Source organism: Orcinus orca, chromosome X, assembly GCF_937001465.1.
Source record: "Orcinus orca chromosome X, mOrcOrc1.1, whole genome shotgun sequence".
NCBI lineage: Eukaryota > Metazoa > Chordata > Mammalia > Artiodactyla > Delphinidae > Orcinus > Orcinus orca.
In genome coordinates, this window is record NC_064580.1 from 13,868,409 (window position 1) to 13,883,872 (window position 15,464).

General features: G+C 43.5%; 1 protein-coding gene across 1 annotated transcript; it reads left to right on the forward strand.

The window, feature by feature from the left end:
• Positions 1-10,593: 10,593 nt before the first annotated feature.
• LOC101282219 (ferritin light chain-like) lies at positions 10,594-11,872 on the forward strand. The gene is made up of 2 exons (XM_033427968.2): positions 10,594-10,754; positions 11,586-11,872. Exons 1-2 carry the CDS (start codon positions 10,619-10,621, stop codon positions 11,870-11,872), a joined length of 423 nt encoding a protein of 140 aa, XP_033283859.1. The 5' UTR covers positions 10,594-10,618.
• The last annotated feature ends 3,592 nt before the right edge of the window (positions 11,873-15,464 follow it).

Consider the following 15,464-nt stretch of genomic DNA (forward strand, 5'->3'; position numbering starts at 1 on the left):
CAGAGCCCCAAAATAAACCCACGCACCTATGGTCACATAACCTACGACAAAGGAGGCAAGAATATAGAATAGAGAAAAGACATCCTCTGCAATAAATGGTGTGGGAAAAACTCGACAGCTACATGTAAAAGACTGAAATTAGAACACTTTCTATATTTAGGTATATAGATCAGTGGAACAGGATAGAAAGCCCAGAGATAAACCCATGCACATATGGTCACCTTATATTTGACAAAGGAGGCAAGAATATACAATGGAGAAAAGACAGTCTCTTCAATAAGTGGTGCTGGGAAAACTAGACAGCTACATGTAAAAGAATGAAATTAGGGCTTCCCTGGTGGTGCAGTGGTTGAGAGTCTGCCTGCCGATGGAGGGGACACAGCTTTGTGCCCCACTCCGGGAAGATCCCACATGCCACAGAGTGGCTGGGCCCATGAGCCATGGCCGCTGAGCCTGCGCATCCGGAGCCTGTGCTCCACAACGGGAGAGGGCACAACAGTGAGAGGCCCGTGTACCGCAAAAAAAAAAAAAAAAAAAAAAAGGATGAAATTAGAACACTCACTCCCTAACACTATACACAAAAATAAACTCAAAATGGATTATAGACCTAAATTTAAGACTGGACGCTATCAAACTCTTAGAGGAAAACATAGGCAGAACACTGTCTAACATAAATCACAGCAAGATCCTTTTTGACCCACCTCCTAGAGAAATGGAAATTAAAAACAAAATAAACAAACAGGACCTAATGAAACTTAAAAAGCTTTTGCACAGCAAAGGAAATGATGAAAAAAACAAAAAGACAACTTACGGAATGGGAGAAAATATTGGCAAATGATGCCACGGACAAGGCCTTAATCCCCAAAGTATACAAACAACTCATATAAGTCAATCAAAAAAACCCCAAACAACCCAATTGAAAAATGGGAAGACCTAAATAGACATTTCTCCAAAGAAGGTATACTTTGTTGCCAGTGTTGGCAACAAACAAATGAAAGAATGCTCAACATCATTAATCATTAGAGAAATGCAAATCAAAGCTACAATGAGATATCATCTCACACCGGTCAGAATGGCCATCATCAAAAAATCTAGAAACAATAAATGCTGGAGAGGGTGTGGAGAAAAGGGAACCCTCTTGCACTGTTGGTGGGAATGTAAATTGATACAGCCACTATGGAGAACAGTATGGAGGTTCCTTAAAAAACTAAAAATAGAACTACCATACGACTCAGCTATCCCACTACTGGGCATATACCCTGAGAAAACCATAATTCAAAAAGAGTCATGTACCACAATGTTCATTGCAGCTCTACTTACAATAGCCAGGACATGGAAGCAACCTAAGTGTCCATCGACAGATGAATGGATAAAGAAGATGTGGCACATATATACAATGGAATATTTCTCAGCCATAAAAAGGAACGAAACTGAGTTATTTGTAATGAGATGAATGGACCTAGAGTCTGTCATATAGAGTGAAGTAAGTCAGAAAGAGAAAAACAAATACCATATGCTAACGTATATATATGGAATCTAAAAAAACGGAACTGATGAAACTAATGGCAGGGCAGAAATAAAGACACAGATGTAGAGAATGGACTTGAGGATGCAGTGGGGGAACGGGAAGCTGGGATGAAGTGAGAGAGTAGCACTGACATATATACACTACCAAATGTAAAATGCATGGCTAGTGGGAAGCTGCTGCATAGCACAGGGAGATCAGCTCAATGCTCTGTGACGACCTAGAGGGGTGGGATAGGGAGTGTGGCAGGGACGCTCAAGAGGGAGGGGATATGGGGATATGTGTATACATATAACTGATTCACTTTGTTGTATAGCAGAAAATAACACAACACTGTAAAGCATTTATACTCCAATAAAGATTTTTTTAAAGTTATTAAAAAATTTTTTGAATGACATTTCACCAAAGGAGATACACCAATGGCTAATAAGCAGACGAATGATACTCAATAGTCATTAGGAAAACACAAATCAAAACCAAAATGAGAGGGGAGGAGCTTCAAGATGGCAGAAGAGTAAGACGCAGAGATCACCTTCCTCCCCACAGATACATCAGAAATAAATCTACACGTGGAACTGCTCCTACAGAACACCTACTGAAGGCTGGCAGAAGACCGCAGACCTCCCAAAAGGCAAGAAACTCCCCACGTACCTGGGTAGGGCAAAAGAAAAAAGAATAAACAGAGACAAAAGAATAGGGACGGGACCTGCACCAGTGGGAGGGAGCCGTGAAGGAGGAAAGGTTTCCACACACTAGAAGCCCCTTCGCGGGCGGAGACTGCGGGTGGCGGAGGGGGGAAGCTTTGGAGCCGCGGAGGAGAGCGCAGCAACAAGGGTGCAGAGGGCACAGCAGAGAGATTCCCGCGCAGAGGATCGGTGCCGACCAGCACTCACCACCCCGAGAGGCTTGTCTGCTCACCCGCCGGGTCGGATGGGGCTGAGATCTGAGGCTCCGGCTTCGGTCGGATCCTGGGGAGAGGACTGGGGTTGGCGGCGTGAACACAGCCTGCAGGGGGTTAGTGCGCCACGGCTGGCCGGGAGGGAGTCCAGGGAAAAGCCTGGAACTGCCGGAGAGGCAAGAGACTTTTTCTTCCCTCTTTGCTTCCTGGTGCGTGAGGAGAGGGGATTAAGAGCGCTGCTTAAAGGAGCTCCAGAGACAGGCGCGAGCCGCGATTAAAGCGCGGACCCCGGAGACGGGCATGAGATGCTAAGGCTGCTCCTGCCGCCACCGAGAAGCCTGTGTGCGAGCACAGGTCACTCTCCACACCTCCCCTCCCGGGAGCCTGTGCAGCCCGCCACTGCCAGGGTCCCGGGATCCAGGGACAACTTACCAGGGAGAACGCACAGCGTGCCTCAGGCTGGTGCCACATCATGCCGGCCTCTGCCACCGCAGGCTCGCCCCGCATCCGTACCCCTCCCTCCCCGCTGGCCTGAGTGATCCAGAGCCCCCGAAGCAGCTACTCCTTTAACCCCGTCCTGTCTGAGCGAAGAACAGACGCCCTCAGGTGACCTACACGCAGAGGCGGGTCCAAATCCAAAGCTGAACCCTGGGAACTGTGAGAACAAAAAAGAGAAAGGGAAATCTCTCCCAGCAGCCTCAGGAGCAGCGGATTAAATCTCCACCATCAACGTGATGTACCCTGCATCTGTGGAATACCTGAATAGACAACGAATCATCCCAAATTGAGGAGGTAGACTTCGGGAGCAAAGATATATATTTTTTTTTCCCTTTTTCTCTTTTTGTGAGTGTGTACATGTATGCTTCTGTGTGTGCCTTTGTCTGTAGAGCTTTGCTTTTACCATCTGTCCTAGGGTTCTGTCTGCTTTTTTTTTTTACTTTTCAAAATTTTTTAATAATTATTTTTATTTCAATAATTTTATTTTACCTTATTTTATTTTATTATCTTCTTTCTTTCTTTCTTTCTTTCTTTCTATTTTTTCTCCCTTTTATTCTGAGCTATGTGGATGAAAGGATCTTGGTGCTCCAGCCAGGCATCAGGGCTGTGCCTCTGAGGTGGGAGAGCCAAGTTCAGGACACTGGTCCACAAGAGACCTCCCAGCTCCACGTAATATCAAATGGCAAAAATCTCCCAAAGATCTCCATCTCAACACCAAGACCCAGCTTCACTCAACGACCAGCAAGCTACAGTGCTGGACACCCTATGACAAACAACTAGCAAGACAGGAACACAACCTCATTCATTACAAGAGAGACTGCCTAAAATCATAATAAGGCCACAGACACCCCAAAACACACCACCAGACGTGGACCTGCCCACCAGAAAGACAAGATCCAATCTCATCCACCAGAACACAGGCACTAGTCCCCTCCACCAGGAAGCCTACACAACCCACTGAACCAACCTTAGACACTGGAGACAGACATCAAAAACAACGGGAACTACGAACCTGCAGCCTGCAAAGAGGAGAGCCCAAACACAGTAAGATAGGCAAAATGAGAAGACAGAAAAACACACAGCAGATGAAGGAGCAAGATAAAAACCCACCAGACCTAACAAATGAAGAGGAAATAGGCAGTATACCTGAAAAAGAATTCAGAATAATGATAGTAAAGATGATCCAAAACCTTGAAAATAGACAAAATACAAGAAACGTTTAACAAGAGCCTAGAAGAACTAAAGAGCAAACAAACAATGATGAACAACACAATAAATGAAATTAAAAATTCTCTAGAAGGGATCAATAGCAGAATAACTGAGGCAGAAGAACGGATAAGTGACCTGGAAAATAAAATAGTGGAAATAACTACTGCAGAGCAGAATAAAGAAAAAAGAATGAAAAGAACTGAGGACAGTCTCAGAGACCTCTGGGACAACATTAAACACACCAACATTCGAATTATAGGGGTTCCAGAAGAAGAAGAGAAAAAGAAAGGGACTGAGAAAATATCTGAAGAGATTATAGTTGAAAACTTCCCTAATATGGGAAAGGAAATAGTTAATTAAGTCCAGGAAGCACAGAGAGTCCCATACAGGATAAATCCAAGGAGAAACACGCCAAGACACATATTAATCAAATTATCAAAAATTAAATTCAAAGAAAAAATATTAAAAGCAGCAAGGGAAAAACAACAAATAACACACAAGGGAATCCCCATAAGGTTAGGAGCTGATCTTTCAGCAGAAACTCTGCAAGCCAGAAGGGAGTGGCAGGACATATTTAAAGTGATGAAGGAGAAAAACCTACAACCAAGATTACTCTATCCAGCAAGGATCTCATTCAGATTTAATGGAGAAATTAAAACCTTTACAGACAAGCAAAACCTAAGAGAATTCAGCACCACCAAACCAGCTTTACAACAAATACTAAAGGAACTTCTCTAGGCAGGAAACAAAAGAGAAGGAAAAGACCTACAATAACAAACCCAAAACAATTAAGAAAATGGAAATAGGAACGTACATATTAATAATTACCTTAAATGTAAACAGATTAAATGCTCCAACCAAAAGACACAGACTGGCTAAATGGATACAAAAACAAGACCCGTGTATATGCTGTCTACAAGAGACCCACTTCAGACCTAGGGACACATACAGACTGAAAGTGAGGGGATGGAAAAAGATATTCCATGCAAATGGATATCAAAAGAAAGCTGGAGGAGCAATTCTCATATCAGACAAAATAGACTTTAAAACAAAGACTATTACAAGAGACAGAGAAGGACACTACATAATGATCAAGGGATCGATCCAAGAAGAAGATTTAACAACTGTAAATGTTTATGTACCCAACATAGGAGCACCTCAATACATAAGGCAAATACTAACAGCCATAAAAGGGGAAATCGACAGTAACACAATCGTAGTAGAGGACTTTAACACCCCACTTTCACCAATGGACAGATCATCCAAAATGAAAATAAATAAGGAAACACAAGCTTTAAATGATACATTAAACAAGATGGACTTGATATTTATAGGACATTCCATCCAAAAACAACAGAATAGACATTTTTCTCAAGTGCTCACGGAACATTCACCAGGATAGACCATATCTTGGGTCACAAATCAAGCCTTGGTAAATTTAAGAAAACTGAAATTGTATTAAGTATCTTTTCCAACCACGATGCTATGAGACTAGATATCAATTACAGGAAAAAAATCTCTAAAATACAACCACATGGAGGCTAAATAATAACCAAGAGATCACTGAAGAAATCAAATAATACCTAGAAACAAATGACAATGAAAACATGACAACCCAAAATGTATGGGATGTAGCAAAAGCAGTTCTAAGAGGGAACTTTACAGCAATACAAGCCTACCTTAAGAAACATCTCAAATAAACAACCTAAACTTACACCTAAAGCAATTAGAGAAAGAAGAACAAAAAACCCCCAAAGTTAGCAGAAGCCAAGAAATCATAAAGATCAGATCAGAAATAAATGAAAAAGAACTGAAGGAAACGATAGCAAAGATCAATAAAACTAAAAGCTGGTTCTTTGAGAAGATAAACAAAACTGATAAACCATTAGCCAGACTCATCAAGAAAAAAAGGGAGAAGACTCAAATCAATAGAATTAAAATGAAAAAGGAGAAATAACAACTGACACTGCAGAAATACAAAGGATCATGAGAGATTACTACAAGCAACTACATGCCAATAAAATGGACAACCTGGAAGAAATGGATAAATTCTTAGAAAAGTACAACCTTCCAAGACTGAACCAGGAAGAAATAGAAAACATGAACAGACCAATCACAAGCACTGAAATTGAAACAGTGATTAAAAATCTTCCAACAAACAAAAGCCCAGGACCAGATGGCTTCACAGGCAAATTCTATCAAACATTTAGAGAAGAGCTAACACCTATCCTGCTCAAACTCTTCCAAAATATAGCAGAGGGAGGAACACTCCCAAACTCATTCTACAAGACCACCATCACCCTGATACCAAAACCAGACAAAGATGTCACAAACAAAGAAAACTATCACTGATGAACATAGATGCAAAAATCCTCAACAAAATACTAGCAAACAGGGGCTTCCCTGGTGGCGCAGTGGTTGAGAGTCCACCTGCCAATGCAGGGGACATGGGTTCGTGCCCCGGTCCGGGAAGATCCCACATGCTGTGGAGCGGCTAGGCCCGTAAGCCATGGCCACTAAGCCTGCACGTCTGGAGCCTGTGCTCCGCAACGGGAGAGGCCACAACAGTGAGAGGTCCACGTACCACCAAAAAAAAAAAAAGAAAATACTAGCAAACAGAATCCAACAGCATATTAAACGGATCATATACCACGATCAAGTGGGGGTGATCCAGTTATGCAAGGATTCTTCAGGATATGCAAGTCAATCAATGGGATACACCATATTAACAAATTGAAGGAGCAAAACCATATAATCATCTCAATCGATGCAGAGAAAGCTTTCGACAAAATTCAACACCCATTTATGATAAAAACCCTGCAGAAAGTAGGCATAGAGGGAACTTTCCTCAACATAATAAAGGCCATATATGACAAACCCACAGCCAACATCATCCTCAGTGGTGAAAAACTGAAACCATTTCCACTAAGATCAGGAACAAGACAAGGGTGCCCACTCTCACCACTCTTATTCAACATAGTTTTGGAAGTTTTAGGCACAGCAATCAGAGAAGAAAGAGAAATAAAAGGAATCCAAATCAGAAAAGAAGAAATAAAGCTGTCACTGTTTGCAGATGACATGATACTATACATAGAGAATCCTAAAGATGCCACCAGAAAACTACTAGAGCTAATCAATGAATTTGGTAAGGTAGCAGGATACAAAATTAATGCACAGAAATCTCTGGCATTCCTATACACTAATGATGAAACATCTGAAAGTGAAATCAAGAAAACACTCCCATTTACCATTGCAACAAAAAGAATAAAATATCTAGGAATAAACCTACCTAAGGAGACAAAAGACCTGTATGTAGAAAACTATAAGACACTGATGAAAGAAATTAAAGATGATACAAATCGATGGAGAGATATACCATGTTCTTGGATTGGAAGAATCAACACTGTGAAAATGACTATATTACCCAAAGCAATCTACAGATTCAATGAAATCCCTATCAAACTACCACTGGCAGTTTTCACAGAACTAGAACAAAAAACTTCACAATTTGTATGGAAACACAAAAGACCCCGAATAGCCAAAGCAATCCTGAGAAAGAAAAATGGAGCTGGAGGAATCACGCTCCCTGACTTCAGACTCTACTACAAAGCTACAGTAATCAAGACAGTATGATACTGGCACAAAAACAGAAAGATAGATCAATGGAACAGGATAGAAAGCCCAGAGATAAACCCACGCACATATGGTCACCTTATCTTTGATAAAGGAGGCAAGAATATACAGTGGAGAAAAGACAGCCTCTTCAATCAGTGGTGCTGGGAAAACTGGACAGATACATGTAAAAGCATGAGATTAGATCACTCCCTAACACCATACACAAAAATAAGCTCAAAATGGATTAAAGACCTAAATGTAAGACCAGACACTATCAAACTCTTAGAGGAAAACATAGGCAGAACACCCTATGACATAAATCACAGCAAGATCCTCTTTGACCCATGTCCTAGAGAAATGGAAATAAAAATAAACAAATGGGACCTAATGATACTTAAAAGCTTTTGCACAGCAAAGGAAACCATAAACAAGACCAAAAGACAACCCTCAGAATGGGAGAAAATATTTGAAAATGAAGCAACTGACAAAGGATTACTCTCCAAAATTTACAAGCAGCTCATGCAGCTCAATATCAAAAAAAAACAAACAACCCAATCCAAAAATGGGCAGAAGACCTAAATAGACATTTCTCCAAAGGAGATATACAGATTGCCAACAAACACATGAAAAGATGCTCAACATCACTAATCATTAGAGAAATGCAAATCAAAACTACAATGAGATATCACCTCACACTGGTCAGAATGGCCATCATCAAAAAATCTACAAACAATAAATGCTGGAGAGAGTGTGGAGATAAGGGAACAGTCTTGCACTGTTGGTGGGAATGTAAATTAATACAGCCACTATGGAGAACAGTATGGAGGTTCCTTAAAAGACTAAAAATAGAACTACCATACGACCCAGCAATCCCACTACTGGGCATATACCTTGAGAATACCATAATTCAAAGAGAGTCATGTACCACAATGTTCACTGCAGCTCTATTTGCAATAGCCAGGATCTGGAAGCAACCTAAGTGTCCATCGACAGATGAATGGATAAAGAAGTTGTGGCACATATATACAATGGAATATTACTCAGCCATTAAAAGAAACGAAATTGAGTTATTTGTAGTGAGGTGGATGGACCTAGAGTCTGTCATACAGAGTGAAGTAAGTCAGAAAGAGAAAAACAAATATCGTATGCTAACACATATATATGGAATCTACGGAAAGAAAAAAAGTCATGAAGAACCTAGGTGCAAGATGGGAATAAAGACACAGACCTACTAGAGAATGGACTTGAGGATATGGGGTGGGGGAAGGGTAAGCTGGGACGAAGTGAGAGAGTGGCATGGACATATATACACTACCAAACGTAAGGTAGATAGCTAGTGGGAAGCAGCCGCATAGCAGGGAGATCAGCTCGGTGCTTTGTGACCACTTACAGGGGTGGGATAGGGAGGGTGGGAGGGAGGGAGACGCAAGAGGGAAGAGATATGGGAACATATGTATAACTGATTCACTTTGTTATAAAGCAGAAACTAACACACCATTGTAAAGCAATTATACTCCAATAAAGATGTTAAAAAAAAAAGACCACAAAAAAAACCCCACCAAAATGAGATACCACTTCACATCTACTAGAATGATTATAATTAAAAAGCGGAGGGTGGGAGGGAGGTACAAGAGGGAGGGGAGATATGTATTCATATAGCTGATTCACTTCACTATACAGCAGAAACACAATATTGTAAAGCAATTATACTCCAAAAAAAAAAAAAAGACAATAACAAGCATAGATGAGCATGTGAAGAAACTGGAACTCTCATATATCGCTGGTAGGATTGTAAAATTGTTCACCATTTTACAATGGAAAACAGTCTGACAGTTTCTTAAAATGTTGAACATAGTCACCATAAGAGCACACAATTCCACTTCTAGGTATCTACCCAAGAGAAATGAATGAAGACATATGTCTACACAAGACAGATGTCCACACAAGACTTACAGAAGCAACCCAAATGTCCACCAACTGGTGAAAGGATAAAATGTGGTCTAACCATACAATGCAATACCATTCAGCAATAAAAAGAACAGAGTACTGATCCATGCTAAAACATGGATGAACCTCAAAAACATCATGCTAAGTGAAAAAAAGCCAGATACAGAAGGACACATAATGTATAATTCCATTTCTATGACATGTCTAGAAAAGGAAAATCTATGGAGACAGAAAGTAAATAAGTGGTTGCCTAGGGTGGGGCATGTGGATGGAGGATGGCTGCAAATGGGCACAGGGACCTTTTGGGAGTAATGGAAACGTTCTAAAATTGGGTCGTGGTGATGGTGACACAACTGTATAAAATTACTACAAATTACTGAATTGTACACTTTAGTGAATTTTATGGCATAAAACACATATCTCAACAAAGTTATTTTTAAGAAAAATGAAATATTCACAAGAATTAAAAAATAAAGTTGAGGGGCCTTCCCTGGTGGCACAGTGGTTGAGAGTCCGCCTGCCGATGCACGGGACACGGGTTCCTGCCCCGGTCCGGGAAGATCCCACGTGCCACGGAGCGGCTGGGCCCGTGAGCCATGGCTGCTGAGCCTGCGCGTCCGGAGCCTGTGCTCCACAGCGGGAGAGGCCGCAGCGGTGAGAGGCCCGCGTACCCGAAAAAAAAAAAAAAAAGTTGAGGCAGTGCGCTCGGTGGTCCCGTGGATCTGTCTCTTGCTTCCACAGTGTTTGGACAGAACAGACCCAGACACAGCCCTTCCTCCAGCCCCCGACCACCCTCCAACCTTTTTTTCCAGTCGTAACCTTCAGACCCGATCACTCAGCTATCCTTGGCCTCCGGACCAGCCAACACCATTTTCTGAGCTCAGCTCCTTATTATCCATCAACCATGAGCTCCCAAATTGATCAGAATGATTCCATCCAGGTGGAGGCCACCATCAACCGCCTGGTCAACATGCATCTACGGGCCTCCTGCACCCACCTCTCTGGGCTCCTATTTCCACCGCAGTGATGTGGTTCTGGAAGGCCTGGGCCACTTTTTCTGCGAATTTGAGACAGGCTGGGACCCGGGCTCTGGGACCCTTTGCTGCAATACCGGCACCTGGACAAACGTCTCCTCGAGCAACAAAATACAAAGAAACTACAAGGAACTAAAAATAACCACGTGCGTGTGCAGTTGGGACAAGTTATGAACAATAAGATATAATACGACGAAAACCCAACTGCCACTTCTGAAGAGCTGGGAGCAAAAGCAGGGTGTTGGGTGAGCCATGGCCACTGAGCCTGCGCGTCCGGAGCCTGTGCTCCGCAACGGGAGAGGCCACAGCAGTGAGAGGTCAGCGTACCGGGGGGGGAAAAAAAAAAAAGCAGGGTGTTGGGAGCAAAAGCAGGGTACTGTGCACGATCCCTGCACACGGCACCACCAACTGGTGGGCATATCACCTCAGCCGCCCCTACGGCCAGACCCCTGGACCCGCCCCTACCCTCACTCCATTTAAGGCTCCCCCTCAGGGAGGGGGAGCGACCAGGGTAGCCTGTTACCAGTTTTCCCTCCCCTCGCGCTGCAGCACAAATACCAATAAAGCCTTGCCTGAATTTCTTGTCTGGCCTCTTATCAACTTCTATTGATTAAAAAGTCTGAGGGTCTTCCCTGGTGGCGCAGTGGTTGAGAGTCCGGCCTGCCGATGCAGGGAACGCGGATTCGTGCCCCGGTCCGGGAGGATCCCACATGCCGCGGAGCGGCTGGGCCCGTGAGCCATGGCCGCGGAGCCTGCGCGTCCGGAGCCTGTGCTCTGCAACGGGAGAGGCCACAACAGTGAGAGGCCCGCGTACCGCAAAAAAAAAAAAAAAAAAGTCTGAGAACCCAGGTCGGTAACAAATTAGCCAAGGAGAAGCACGAGAGCCCCCAGCATCTCTTGAAGATGCAAAACCAGCCCTCCAGTCGTGCCCTCTTCCAGGACACGCAGAAGCCGTCCCAAAAGGAGTGGAATAAAACCCAGGACGCTATGGAAGCCGCCATTCTCATGGAGAATGAACCTGAACCAGCCCTTTTGGATCCGCATGCCCTGGGTTGTGCCCGCACAGACCCCCACCTCTGTGACTTCCTGGAGAGCCGCTTCGTAGATGAGCAGGTGAAACTCATCCAGAAGATGGCAACCACCTGACCAACCTCCTCAGGCCGGCTGGTCCCCAGGCGGGCCTGGGAGAGTCCCTCGTCAAAAGGCTCGCCCTCCAGCACGAGTAGGAGCGTCCAGAGGCCAGCGGTTTTGAGGAGCCCCTCTGGCGTCAGGGTGTCTGCCTGAAGCCCCGCTCTGCAGCCATTAGGCAGCTTGTTAACTACTCTGGAGCCCTATTGTTTTATGGAAACAATAAAGCTTTTTGCAGCAAAACGAAAAACAACTTGAATGTTTACATCATGCTGCAAATGTTTCATACCTTTTATATTCCCAGCCTCCTCCCACCAGATGGTTAAGTTCCACACAGGGCCTCAGACAGCTCTTGAATATATTGTGGATAAACTGCTTGGGCAATTTCAAAAAGATCACAGACACTTAAAAGTTTTTAAAAATCCTACTCAGCAATAAAACACGCTCAACAACATGGATGAACATTATGAAAGAAGCCAGCAACCACTGAGTACATACTATTTGATTCCATTTATAAAGTTCTAGAACAGCTAAAACTAGAAATCTGAACAGTGGTTTCCTGGGGCAGTGGGGGGCAGGCATTGAGGGGGGAGGGGTACAAGGGAACTGTCACAGGTGATGGAAATGTCCTATATGCTAACCGGAATGGCAGTTATACAGGTGTACATTTGTCAAAATTCATCAAACTGTAGACTTAAAATCAGTGCATGTTGTATACAGATTATATCTCAATTTAAAAATGTGAATACCTCTGGTAAAAATTTAAAAAATTATTTAATAAAGAAAGCCTCCTAGTTCTTTAGCAGGAAACGCAAGGCTTTCCATGGTCTGGTCCCTGCGTGCCACTCCAAACTCACTTCCAGAAACTTGCCCCACTGCCCTCTCCAAACTGCCCCCCTAAGCCCATCCCCACAAGCCCTGGGCTCCAGTCTTACTGAACTGCTGGCATTTCCCCAAATATACCGTGTCCATCCATGCCTCTGTGCCCTTCCTTCCTGAAACTCCTTCCCCCTCCCTGAACCTCCTTCCCCCTTCCTGACAGCTGGGCACCTACTGATTTTGCAAAACTTCGGAAAATTGAGTTGCCAATGGGCACTAGAGATCTTTTTGGGTGATGGAGCCATTCTAAAACTGGGTTGTGGTGATAACTGCACAACTCTGTAAACTGACTGACATTCATTGAATTATACACTTAAAACAAGAGGCTTTTATAGTATGGTAGATAAACCCCAATCAAGTTATTAAAAAAAAATTTCACAACATATGTAAATCAAACCACCACACTGTATGCTTTTAAACTTATGAAGTGGTGTCTGTATGTCAATTTCTCAATAAAATCGGAAAAGGAAACAAAAACTTAGCTCAAAGATAACCCCTCTGTGAAGATCTTCCTATCCCCTCCCAAATCCCCAAACCAAACACCTCTTTTCTCTGTCACAGCCCGCTGTACTCTGTACCTACTCCTGTTAAAGGCCTCCACGCTTCAGTGCACTTTTTTCTCTAAATGTCTTTCTCTCCTCAGACTCCGAAGTCCCTGCGGGCGCTGCCTTAACCAAGCTTTCGCCACCCATGCCTAACACCACACCGGGCACCTAAAGCAACTTAATTGCTGCTTATTGGATAAACGTGTTGCCTTTTAACTTCCTAATTCCTTGTACTACTGCAAAATTAAGCCTAAGAGTTGGGTCCTGGTTAAAACTGGATGTTTACTTATTTTGAAAGGTGTGGCTTTGGCTCTCTCGAACTCGGGAGTGTTGCTGGTAGAAACACAGCAAAGCATTCCCACAGTGTGCTTAGCTGTGATTCTTGCCCTTGGATTTGCACTTCACCCCATCTGGACTCCCCCTACCCCTACCTGCACTCAAAATACCCAGTTCATTTACATGGACTTAAAAGCCTGTCAGGAACAGAATTTGGAGAACACCATCCAGTCTCACCAACTTGAATTCGTTGGCCCACAGTTTGGTTAACAGTAGCCCTGCAGGCTTCAGAGTGTCTCAGAAACCATACTGTGTTCTGATTCTTAGCTTTCTTGTCCTAATGAGGTCATCCTAATTTCACTGAAAACCCTTGAAAGGAGTATTGGCCCCAAGTCTTCCCCAGGCAGCAGGCACTGTTTCTGGATCGTGTGAGATATTACAGGCAAGCGAGGAGAGCACTGGATTTCAGGTCAATGGCCCTGAGCACAAGCCCAGCCCCACTCATCGCTACCCATGTGACCCAAGGGAGCCGCTGAACCGTTCTAAGGTGTGGCTTCTGCTTCTGCAAAAGCGGGTTTAATAACAACTGCCCGTTTCAACTTACCGAGTAACCCTGCACATCAAGAGAGGCAGCGTATGAGAATGTGCTCTTTAGTTTAAAATGCTCCATGTGTCCAGAGTTGCTAATCACTGCCTTCCTTGCTGGTTTTCTTTTGCACTTTGCCCTAATGGGTCATTAGTCCACTGGGACCTGCAAATTATCCCGCAGTTTCTGTAGAACAAAGAACCACTTGATCCCCTTCAACCCAACTGGAGAAATGTACACGGAGTAAAGTCTGTATAAAGGGCTTCCAAGTGTCTCAAATGATCTTTCTCCAACAACTGATCACAGTAGCTTGATTTAAAATAAAGTGTGTTATTGCTAGGTCAGCACAAAATCTAAGGGATGACATTTCTTCTCATGTTTATACTTTTCCTGTATTTTTTTCCAGTTTTCCACAAAGAACGGATAATTGCTATTACATTTAGGGAAAAGTATTGTTTTTAAAAAAAGAAAAAACTTTAATTCTGATTCTATTTTGGACCAACCGTATGTAGCTAATACTTTCAAAATACTTACTTAGTAGGAGTCCCTATTAGAAGAACTTTGTATATATTATCCTCTTGACAACTCTGTGAGGTAGGTGTTGTTATTTCACTCCATTTCACAGATGAGGAAACAGAGGCACAAAGGTGAAGCAATCTACACAGGGTCACACAACTAGTAAACAATGGAACTGGGATTTGAACCCCAGCACTTGGGGGTCGGAGTTCATGCTTTTGACTAATATTCCAGGGGGAAAGAATGTGAGTGACTGGTATTACCATCTACCGTGGCTCTAAGAGTCCAGTTACACAAGCAGGCTCTCTCAGAAGAAATCAGTGGTTTACTAGACTATGGAATCCTGAAGGCAAAAACAATGTCTTATTCATCCGTGTTTCTGAATGTCTTATTCATCTGTGTTCCTATACAGCTTTTGCTGCATAACACACCCCCAAACTTAAGTTCTTAAAAACCACAGCCATCAATTTCACGCACAATTCTATGGGTTGGCATTTGGGCCGGGCCTTTCTTTGCTGGTCTTCCGCATGCTTAGCTGAGCCATGTCAATTAACTGCTGCTCTGCTAGACATCCCTGCTTCTGGAAGTTGGCTGGCTGTCAGATGGGGCAAGAGAAGCCCCCGGTCACAGGTCTCTGATCATCCAGCGGTCTAGCCTAGGCTTCCTCACATGGCAGCGGTGGCAGAGTCCCAAGAGCCTCAAGAGTGGATAAGCCCCAGTGAGCAAGAGCTTTTCAGGTCTCCGCTTACATCACATTTGCTATTGACCTACGGGCCAAAGCAAATCACACGGCCAAGCCCAGAGTCAG

Bases quoted from the DNA above. Each gene is read 5' to 3' on its own strand.
- LOC101282219 (XM_033427968.2), top strand. From the start codon at position 10,619: ATGATTCCATCCAGGTGGAGGCCACCATCAACCGCCTGGTCAACATGC. The intron at 10,755-11,585 runs AATTTGAGACAG...AGGTCGGTAACA, and splicing joins CCTGGGCCACTTTTTCTGCG to AATTAGCCAAGGAGAAGCAC.